The 11,863-nt window shown below is 38.5% G+C and overlaps 1 protein-coding gene across 2 annotated transcripts in view; it reads left to right on the plus strand.

The window, feature by feature from the left end:
- Positions 1-11,863, plus strand: part of URI1 (URI1 prefoldin like chaperone) — a 42,224-nt gene that overhangs the window by 15,782 nt on the left and 14,579 nt on the right. For both annotated transcript variants that reach the window (XM_065848311.2, XM_071814302.1), the window contains exons 3-4: positions 566-644; positions 2,930-3,065. In XM_065848311.2, coding sequence (XP_065704383.1) covers positions 566-644; positions 2,930-3,065 — 215 coding nt within the window. The remainder of the gene's footprint in view (positions 1-565; positions 645-2,929; positions 3,066-11,863) is intronic.

The raw sequence follows: 11,863 nt of genomic DNA on the forward strand, positions 1-11,863 counted from the left end.
TGCAGGAGCTGATTTCTGACCTGTTTTGTCCCTGGTCAGGGGTTGAGGATGGGACGGAATCCTAGTGGTCAAGCCATCTTTCAGGCATTCTGACTCTTGGTAGGAACACAAAGTTCACATGAAAATCAGAACTAATTAAAGTTTTGCCCATTTACATCAGCTCAAACCAAGGTCTTGAATCCTTTATTACATGTGCTACTTTGAAGAATTAGCCTCTTATAAAGTATAAACTGGATTTTCAGTTATTTTTCTAAATATTGATGGTGATATAACCATTGAAATTGAACATGGAGTGAGATATGCCAAATCCTAGTGAAATAACTGATTCTTTGCACCATAAAAGATTCAAATTTAAAAAGGGACATGCGTGATCTGAAAGAATCATGTCCCTATTTTAATACACGCTATTCTAAAATAATCTAGCTATTGTGTTCATCATCCCAAGTCTTTTATTGAAAAGTTATTACATGAGTTTAAGAGCAAAATAGTTTATTTTTCTGTATTTTTTGAGTGTTGAATCAGTGCTTTTAGATATAAAATTGAATCAACTTGAATTTGTCAACAGGAAGAAGGTGGAGAGCGATTATGAGGCTCTTCAGGAACGACTCAGTACGTTGCCCGATAAACTGTCCTACGATATCATGGTATGTACGCTGGAGAGTTAACACAAGGAAACAGGCTAAAATTTTCATTAACTGAGGTATTTGCACTGGCAGTGAGGTGTTATTCAGGTTGCCACAGAGTACTTAGTAATGTTACATTTATTATGATTATAGTTAAGTCTTTTGTTTCTTTCTCTTTTCTTTGAAATCCATTGTAAATTACAATGTTACTGACAACTGAGAACTGATGACATAAATGCTAACACAAAACCTGACATGTTTGATATGTAAATCTATTATATAGAAAACTATAATTATGACTGAATTACGGTACTTAGTCATTTCCCGAGAAGAAAGTGGCCGTAGTATTTCCTGATTCATGGAAATAAACCCCAGAACATTGATTTTTACATAAAAAGGTGCTGCTAATTTTTGTTTCACTGATCTTCACATTGACATAGTCATCTTTTCTGGTGCTTTGAATCTTCCCTAACAACTGCAGAGCTCCCTCAGAATTTTGAATTCACCAGAATTTTGGCCAAATTGGCTTTTCTTTCTTTCTTTTTTACCTCAGTCCTTCTCAGATCCAATTCAAGATAAATCTAGGAAGGGAGGGAAGTTATACTGCAGGTAGCTAAATGGCTGATTTCAGCACAAAGTGCCTGATGACTTTCTTCCTTGGCGGCCTGGCTCAGCACATAGAGTTGAGCTGTAAGATGGCATTGGAGTACTCTTACCATGTGGGAAAAGAGTGTTTCCCTTTCCTGTGCTCATGATTCAGCTCTGGATTTTATGTGTGTAGTCCCACCACCATGTGTGTTCGCGTGGCCACATGATGTAAAGCAGAAAGATTGTGTTGTATCGAAGCATAGAAAAGAAACTGTTTTAAAAAAGCTAGATAGAGCGAAGTTAAAGGAGCAATGTCAGCTCACATCTGCTATTTTAAATGTATATAAATAGTTCCCATCCTGTTAGCCAAATGTTTTCGTATGTTTTCAGTTTTGCTTTCTGCATTTTGGGGGAAGAGTGAACAGGCAAATGGTGCAGTCTGCTACTTGAAATACAAGTCAGGAAGGGTGCACGGGTAGGAAAAGCACATTCTGCATAGTCTTAACGTAAGGATCCTGCCTGCAGGAGAACTGTTTCAAGCGTTGGTACCCTCCTGGATGCTTAAGTTGGGGAAGATCATTTTCCAGGGAAACATCCACTATGCCAAGCGCTCTGGTTCAGCACAAACACGATGAGAAAGCATGTGGCTGTCCTGAGAAATGAAGATGGCAGCAGAGGAATAAAGCAGAAGGAACTGAAACAAACTGGCTGAGACAGATGTCTTTCTACCTTCAGACAGAGAAAACTTGACATGGATGTGGTTCTTAGGTTTTCGCCACCTCCATGTTAATTTGATTTTGATCTCCTAATTCCTTTGCAAGTGAAGCCCAAAGGTGGGGGGGCAGGTGGTGGTAGGTCCAAGGGTAAGAACTCAGGAGACAGCAGTGAGGGTGGCCAAGGCTTCATCTCGGTGACAGCACTCTGTGTAAACTGTGGGCTATGGAAGGTGTCTTAATTCAAACAGACAACGTAAAGACATGATAAAATGGGGGTTAAATGTTTTAAAAAGCACCTCTTGAAGTTATAAATGATGTTTCTGGCCAATGTCCTCCTGTCTGAAGCATTCTGGCTTCATGTGTTGTTCCTCTGCCTGAGGAGTCATTAGAGGACGGGCACTGCTTGGTGGAGCATTGCCTGAAGGCTGAGGTCTGCATCGTGGTGAATGGTAAACAGAAGAGAGATTAAGCAGAGTCTGTGATCCTGCCAGTTACAGTAGCCCTGTAAATTCACACTGAGGTTCTTGGAACTTACTATTAGCAGGACAGGTGTTGAGGAGAGCAATTCCATCTTTGAGTTGACCATACCTATTTAAGTATCTTCAACACTTTAGCAAAGCTAAACTTGCTTTTATAAGAAATGAATGTAGTCTGTATAACAAATATGTAACTCATCTAAATGCTAATATTTTTATTATCAAGGCTTGCATATTACGATTAAGTGAATTTGTTTTCCGTGTGAGCATTCAGCTATACCATAGTTTTATATCATAAAACAACTTGTCTAGTTAAATACCACTTTTCTGATTTTGTAAGTACAATACTAAATTCAAATGGATCTGGTCATTTGAATATTTATGAAGGGTTAGTCATTAAATAACTGCTGTAGAAATTTTATTTCTTTAACTCTGTATTTCACTATTAAAAATGATTAAGATGAATGACTGTCTAGGTTTTACTTTCATTAGTGGTTTTCAGCAGTTTCTCCTGTGTCTTTGACAGGTACCTTTTGGTCCTCTTGCCTTCATGCCAGGAAAACTTGTCAACACCAACGAGGTTACTGTTCTGCTTGGGGACAACTGGTTTTCAAAATGCTCAGCAAAGCAGGCGGTTGCACTGGTTGAGCACAGAAAAAAACGTATGTATGTTTCTGAACATAATTTGATAATCAAAATTATGTATCTTTGTATTAATATATAAAAGTAGCAGCATGTACACTGTTCTCTTTTTTTTGTGAGCTCGCTGACAGAAGTCCTGTTCAGATATAATATCAGTTTAGTACCTGATTTTCCCTTCACTTGGTATTTTCTTGACTATGTCTAATTTTTTTAAACATTTAACCAGAACTTTTTGTATTGATACGTCAGCTTAAGTTACCAACAAGGTCGGTCAAGATTTGTTCATTAGTTTATTATACACAAAGGTAAAAAAAGAGAAAACAGCCCAAACTAAGAACTCCCTTTCGCTTTTCTTTAATGTGAGAAATGCTGTATTTTCTCCCAGAAAGTGAACATCACATTGTACTTTTGCTCTTAGTTACCTTATAACCTGTATTCTGTTCCCTTGTCTTATCTCTTATTTCTTTATGGCCTTGTCCTGTTTGTTTTTTATTTTGTCTATATCATTTTCCATCTTTCTTCTCTACACACGCTTTACTCCTCTTTGGTGGGGTTTTTTCGTTTTGTGTGTTTTTCTCATTTTCTGCTCAGCTACATTTCTGCCTCTTGCCATCCATACTCCTATCCACTCGTGAGGAGAGATCCACTGGATCTCCCTAGATCAAGAGCCATTGGTGGTCTTACATAGCAGCACATCACAGAGGTAGAGAGGCAATTCCTGGCGACTCCTATTTAGTTGGTCGTGAGATCTTGGCTCTGAAGAGCCAGGACCACCAGCCAGGACCATCAGCAGCCTCTGTATCTTAGAAAGAATGAGAGCCTAAAATATCGAACGCAAATGTGAAGGAAGAAAAAGCACAATCAAACAGAAAATAAATTGGTACCTATTAGCTTTTGCTATTTGCTTCAGATAAGCATCTGAGTACGTTATTTTCAATTTGTTTTTACCTGTAATTTGTCTCATTCCTACATGAGTACTCCCTGTAGCTTCACCCTGTGTGTGTTACAACTACCACAACTGTTGACACTGGAGTTTGGAGTTGAGCTACCCATGTTGCTGCCTGCAGCGCAATACCTCACACCTTCCCCATCTGAATACATAGCTTGTTTTTTTTTCCAATTCTGTGCAAGCAATATTTCTCTAAGAGAAGGTTGTATGTTGTGGTTTTATTTAAATTCATTTGCTGTATTCCTTTAAAATATTCCTTTATGAAGAACATCGCCAAAAGTATGTAATTTGTATTTTACCTATTATCTCTCTCAATCTGGTTCTCCTGACACAACTTTGCAATTTTCTTTCTTACTGAACTGAATCTACGTTACTTATTGTGACTCTTGTGAGATCCCAGGTCCATATCTTTTTCCTAGATTATCTGATATTTTTTTCGGTGCTGCAGAATATTTTTGTCACCGTTACATCCAGTGAAATCATTTGACCTTTGCATAGTAGATGTTTGAACATTAAGTAGTCTGCTGGGAGACACACAATAAATGCTGGATTCTTTCCTTTATGATCTTTTAAATTGCATTTAAAATACGAACTCAGAAATACTGATTTCTTTTAAAGCAAAATAGTCATTGGTGCTGGATATAAACCTTCCATTCAGCTGCTAGTTCACTTCAGCTGTGTGATGGCTGCCAGTGGGAGGCTCCAAAACACTGATATTAACTAAAAACTTTTTATTTAAGGACTATTTTCAGTTTTGGATGATAAAAGCCATATTAGTCGCTCTGATTCTGAACAAAAGAAATCATTCATAGATACACTTTTCTCCTTTAAAAAATACAACTGACTCAAACTCTTTCACTCATTTTCTCACTAAATGAGGGCAACTTAGAGGAGAATATGGGAGATTTTATTAGTTTATTCTAACTAGAAAAAAGTTATGTACGTGAAAGACCTGTAGGCCATTGCTGTGTATTGTGAATTGGCCACTTGTGGCACAAATGTGGAAGCCCGATGTTTCACAAGTGTTAAAAGTCTGTTTTGTGTATCGCACTGTAGTTATTTTCACAGGTATGATTTCTGATTTCACTGGCATTTTGTGAGCATAGAGGCTTCGTAGTTTACGGGGTAATCTATATTGGGTGTTATCATTACATTGACACAACATGATTGGATTTTTAGTACATAAGCGTTTTGTTTTGGACATAAATGTTGTGAATAGGTGACCCTGGGGAAGAGGCCGTGCTCGCTGCAGGGGCCGGCACTGCCAGCGGTGCCCGGTGGCCCAACTGCTGCTCGGAAGCTCCTGACACAGCCAAGCTTTTTAAAGCCTGTGCTTAAGACCAGCACGTGCTTAAAGGCTTTGATACATAGGAATTGGGGTCTGGACAGAGCAAAGAAAGGCTCGTGCTGAAATTGCTTCCTGAACAGAAAGCTGGCAATATTTGTTGATGGTTTGTTTCTTCAGTGACCTACATTTTGTTTGGTCCAATATTACTCTGTTTAATTTAGATGGGAATTATTTTCTTCATAGCTAGCTGGTCAAATCTGTTCAGATAACCAGTGCTGTAACAGAAATGAAGAGTTATAAGGAAGTAAATGCAAGACACATTTTCATTGCTTACCGTATCTTGTGTCCCACTGTCCAGAGTGTTGAGGAGTGGGACAGCATCTCCTCAGGGTTTAAGGTTTCTAGTGGGACTGGCTCTTTGGGTAGAAAAGGGTAAGTGATTCCTGTAGCTCACCTGTTTCTTGCTGGTTCTGGGGAGTTTTCTTTATTGCCTTTGACTAGTTTTGTGTGGGTCTGGCCATGGAAGACCTCTGGTCACGCAGGGTGACCCCCTTTGCCTTTGAGGACACCACTGCCCTAACAGTTAATTTAATCAACATTCGCAGAAAACGTTCTTTACAGTTTGATTCCTTCTGTGTATGTTGGATGCATAGAAGAATGGACAACATGAATTTGCATGCTTAAGCAGTAATAGTGCCAGATAAATCAAATATCAGTGAGTATGAAGCTTTGGAAGATGGGGGTGTGAGTATAAAGGCATGGAAGTTAGGGGTAGCAATAAGAGTGCACTAGATACAAAAGCTTTAAATCTTACTTAGTACTAATTAGGTCATCTTTTTTATCTTAGTAGTTTTGTTGAAATTGCTTTTTATAGGAGAATTAAGTGAGAAAATGTTTGCTTCTGTGGAACAGAGAAATGTCCAGCCACAGCAGATTAATTTCTTTGTTAAATTTTATTTAATTGGAAGGAATAATTGAAGGGTGACTGTACTGAATTTTAAAAGTAGATGCACTTCAGCTGACACAGCTGTAGAAAGCCCTATTTTGGGGATACATTTTTGTTTGCTTAGCTTTTGATGCAAACTGTTCAGCATTGTGATTGGTTGAAATGTATTTGGTAAAATTTGGGACAGTCACTCATGTCAAATGTTACTTTTTCATAAAATATTGATTGTGTCTTCTTGAATAATATTTGAGATGCGGTAGATCTTTAATTTACCACTCATTTTGGTGACAATCCTAGATGTTCAATTAGTTCCGAAACTGTTACAAAATAAATCTAGTGAAGTGTATGGAATTGCCAAGTGTGTTTTTAATTGTTTTAAATTTGTTGCAGTTTGTTAAACCAGGTAGTACAGATAATGGGAAACACTTTACACATATGTTTGTGTGTAAAAATGTGAAGAAATAGTGAAGTAGATTAAAGGATATGCACACCAAATTCCATTATAATAAAAGAAATTAGCTTTTTAAGTATGTCACAGTTTAGCACAACAATAATGCAATTGTAGTTTTTTCTCTTACAATTATCTTGCTTAAGGTACTTCATAATATTTCTGTTCTCCTCAAGGCAAGACTGTATTGTCTCAGAATTCAAAGAGGGAATAAAGATTCTTTTTGTGAATATGGGATTATATCTTTTACGTGTTTGTGATGATATAAATTACATTTTTTCTCTATATCAGTAATCGCATTAATTCTTTAAGATAGGAAATTTTTCATTACAATAGTCCCTGTGGTAGTTACAATAGAAAGAAATTAAATAGATTTTTCTTGTAAATATTTGTGGATTAATTCTGTGTGCTAGGTATTCCAAGTGTCTAAACACTTTAAAAGGTGGGAAATTAAAACATGCATAGAGAACTAGGAGTGGTTTTATTGTGTTAAAGATTTATCAGATAACAAAAAATCCCACTTAAAGGAGAATTGTTGAACTACTTAGCAATTGTGTCTTCGGTATATGTAAGAATACCCTTGCAGTGTCATGCTGCAAATGAATTCATGAAATGAAAATACTGATTACATTAACATACAGTATTGTGATAGTACCCAGTTGTAAATTGCAGTATGTAACCTTTAATACAAATATTTGTGTCAATCAAAATTGACCGATAGCTTACTATACAGGGCTTAAAAGATACCATTGTTTTTAATAAATAAGACGATCCAGGCGGATGAGGACCAGTTTGAATTTGTTCCTTATCAGTATTTCCAGAAAAAAGGATATTGTCTCCAAAATATATGATAGGAAGACTTTCCATTTCCCATCTGTGCAAGAGTGAGGCCTTGAGAGGTTTTAACGTTTCATGCAAGGATGAAAATAACTTCCTTTATATTTTAAAGAATGTAACACAAACTTGCCTACTCACTTTTTTTGGGGGGAAAAAGAGTAAAAAATGCAGGCAATGTTACCAAAAAATCCAGCTGTTGCTTTTCTTTATTAAAAAGATATATTTTTCTGCCCTTTTTTTGCACGCTGGAGAATTTTCTTTCACATTTTTTTCCCGTTTTTTGTGATTATCGTGTTTTAGTTTGATAACCTCCATCAGTTCGTTCCTTACCCTTGGTAGGTTAGGGCTGGTTTGGTGGAGTGCTAAGTGCTCTACATTTGCTCTGCAGTCCCCAGGAGGTGTTTGGTTTCTCACAGGACCACAGGCTCGGTATTTTAACCAGAACATGTGAGGGAAGTAAGGAGAATACATTCCTTTCTGTAAGTTACATATTGTGACTCAAAGAAGCCCCTGCCTTTTTGTAATTCTCGCTGGGCAACAGAGGAGTTGTATGAACACCACCCTCCTTCATTTAGGAGGAATTGGAATGTTTTCATACAATTCTAGCAATTACATAGGTGCGTAAACCTAAAAGAGAAATGTATTGCATTTCCTTAGTGTTCCTAAAGCCAAATTATCCGTACATATTTTTACAGATTTTGGTACTAAGGGAACATGGAAGACAGAATGAAGGTTGCCTTTAAAAGGCACAAAGCTACTGCACAAAGGGTTGCATTGCATTTTAAAGAACTAGTGCAGTTGATGTTATAAAGAATGAATTTATTTATGTTGTTGCAAGCACAAAGAGAGCTTAAATCCGTATGCACAAAAAGCAATCGGGATTCTCTTTTGAATCTTAAAACAAATGAATCTCTACAAAAATGAACAGAAAAGAATAGAAAAACAGAGAAGGGTACTTTGAAAAGCTCTTAGTAGATGCTGCTTTCTGCAGAACTGCAGGTCTCACTGCTTTCAAGTCACTTGTGATAGTTTGTTGGAGAATTATTGGCTAAAAAATGTTTTGTTGCAGATTAAATATATATTTATTGAAATGTCGTTAAAAAGCCTCAGAGGATTGATCTATTTATGCCTCTTAAAAACAAGAAAATAAGTAGTGCAGTTGAAATAGCATGCCATCACTCAGCCCATTAGCAGTACTTGTATTTGTACTGTACCACTGTACTTTTGCAAGGGAACACCTTCCATCTCCAAAGAATTCAGCAGCGGAGATTGTGTGATACTTCACCTCCAGCCTCAGTAATATTAACGTGCTGCGTTCACAGACTGCATGACAGGTATTCTTGTTTTGTTTGGGGCTCAATCGTAATTGTGGTAGAAGTGGCCGATGGCAGATTTGGCAGCACAATGATGTTCTGTGGTTCCCCCTTGAACTTCCCTTCTGCACCTGCCGTGGGATGGCGGCAGCTCAGCTTTTCCATGGTGGGGAGTTGGAACGGCTGAGGTGCTGCCGTCAGGTGCAGGTACTCGCTTCTTACTCTGGGGGAATGGAGCTGCTGTTAGTAATTGAGGTTGGTGGTTGTTCCCTGCCTTGTATAAGCACTTTGTTACCTTCCACTTGAGAAATGGTGTTAGACGATGGAGAGATCTTAACTCTAAGTCTTAATTGCATACAGAATTCTTTGTTGTACTTAATGCAAAATTTCTATCCAGTCACCTATCCTCGAAGGAGATCATTTCCTTACTTTCCAGTCTTCTATGCTATATCCACGAGACTCCCCTGAAGAGTAACTGAGCCTAGCAAGGTAACCCAGGCTTCAACTTCATCTCAGTTTGTCCTGTTTCAAAAAGTCTGACTTTCCAAAATAGATCAACCTGTTCTCACTGTTCTTGTCTGTTCTTACTATTTAAATCCCAGTGTAACACACAGTTTCCAGAAGTAACTAAAATAATGTCTGTGATTCCCCAAATCCTTATAGACAACACTCCAAGGACATTAATGTCAAACTCAGATAATTAAAATTTGTATCCAGCCAAGCTAATTAACCCATTAAAGCCAAAACGCATAGATGAGAATTTGTGTCAGTTTGGCATTAGTACGTTGTCATGTCTTGTAAAATCTGGCTTCGGTGGACTTCATTTCAACAATATGAACTATGTTCCCGAATTATATTTTTGCTCTACCAGTGTATATGTAGCAAGCAGAGGGCTGCTGCTTAAAAATGGGTAATCACAGTGGGAGGAAAGCCAGTCAAGTCCTTTCAGACTAATAAGAGAGCTGGGAAAGAATAATCTAACCATAAAGAAATCTTGCTGCCTGTAAATATTCAAAGGCTGCTGCGCTCAGGAAGTGCACATATCCCGATTTCTGATTGAAATACCTTTTGCTCTTGGTGGTCCAGGAAAACAATCCTGGACTCTGGCTGGTCTGTGGCACTGAATGGTCTTTCCAAGCGGTTTAGCTGAGACATATAAATAGGAACTACTCGGGTTCACCTGAAAGCCATGTCAGACTTTTCTCAGGTTATTGGATGTGACAAAGTTGGACAACAGCCTCTGGTTCAATCCGTCTTAAAAGGCTCTAAGAAGTTTAAACCACAGGGTAGTAAGAGGAGGAGACTACTCTACTGATAAGTTCCAGAGGGTCCCAATGAATTAAAAAAACCCCTGTAGTTTGTAAAGTGAATTGTTTCTCGCTAGATACGGTACATTTTAAAATGGTGTTGGAGGCTTTTAGGATGCGCAGTGGCAAGTTTAAAATGGGAAACCCTGAGCTTCCCCTGCAGTTGGGTGCATGAGCCGTTTTCCAGGAGACCCCTTCTTGCTGAGGAGCAGGCCGCGGGAAGGTCTCTCCTTTGGCCAGGGACATGGGGACGGAGCGTCATGGTAATCCCAGCCGGCCGTCCTGTGTGGCCCGAAGCAAATCACTTAAACTGTCTGTTTCTTCATCTGTAAAATAGGAGAGAGTAATACTTACCTCCCTCGCAGAACACTGGGCAGATTAGTTAATGCTTGTACAGCATTTTAAAATAAAACACAGTGTGTCACTGCTTGGTGTCTTCACCTAACGGAGCAAACCAACGTGCCCCTGTCCGGAAAGCAGCATCGTAAGCTGGTGCTCCAGAAGCAGCGTAACCTAGGTGGCTGTTGAACAATATTTAGATATACAGGCAATGACTGAGACACTCGTGGTGTTTAAGAAACAGCTGAGCATCACATTTACGGTGAATGTAAAATAAAAACCTGAGGAAAATTGGTCTCAAGCTAGATGTTTATGTGTATTGAGACTACCTTCAAGAGCTGAAAGCACAGATGGGAGCATTTCCTATGAAAACTTCCCTTTGATTTGGACTTTGGAAGGTGTGTTACACACTGAAAAAAGCTGTGGACGATGTTGATAGGAATTAACTGAAGAATAAAAGCTGCGTTTGGGAGGTGGTCGTTGCTGTGTCTCATGGAGGATGAGGTGGCTCTGGAAGGAGCTGTGTAAGGAGAGCAGGACCCTGGTTGCCTGTGGATGGAGCTGTGTCCTCTGAAGGGTCTGTGTTGGCACCGCTCAAGACATCAAATATTTTTTGGAAATAGTATTTCATCCAGTAGGAAGTGCAAATGCAGAGCATTTTTCAGGGGAGAATCTTAAGCCATGAACTGCACATTTAACACATAGGTTGTTGTTTGGTTTAAAGGCTGATGCTTTTGAAATACCCCAAAAGTCTGAGCTGTGTCTTCAAGCTTCTTGTTGGATAGGATGGACGTTTGCTTGAGTAGCCTTTTCCAAAATGCCAAATGTTCTTTCTAAACTACATACTGCAAGTAATATAGTTTTAAAGAATTGTATTTGATGCACTGTGAACTATCAACAGGGAAAAAAGCACACAGTACTGAATCCGTTAAAATTAGGATGAGAGAGTTCTCAGACACTTGGTGGTAGTTTTGTTTTGCCTCGGCCGTTTCCTGTGTAATTCCCTCTTCTGTGTGTGCAGAGGCAGAGGAGGGATCTGAACCTGTTTGCAGACTCACTAAGTAGTTTGTATTTTGCAGATATAACTACAAACTTGTTTTGTCTGCTTAAGTGCATTTTGTAAGCATTTTGCGATTGTTAATATATTTACACACATCCCTATCTGAAAGGCCTAGGGTTGTAATATATGCAATCTGTGAAACATTTGCAACTGCGTACCCTCGCCAGAAAACCGTATGGGGGGTAACTATGTATGTACTATAATTTTTTAGGATTAGAGTGTAGACCAGAGGGATACTTAATAAAATACTGAAGTTAGCAGGCAAAAGGAGAGTTTAAAAAAAGAGTGAGAATACTGAGAAAATACTTTGAAAATAGTTTTTCAACTAGAA

Source organism: Patagioenas fasciata, chromosome 13 (genome assembly GCF_037038585.1).
Source record: "Patagioenas fasciata isolate bPatFas1 chromosome 13, bPatFas1.hap1, whole genome shotgun sequence".
Lineage (NCBI taxonomy): Eukaryota > Metazoa > Chordata > Aves > Columbiformes > Columbidae > Patagioenas > Patagioenas fasciata.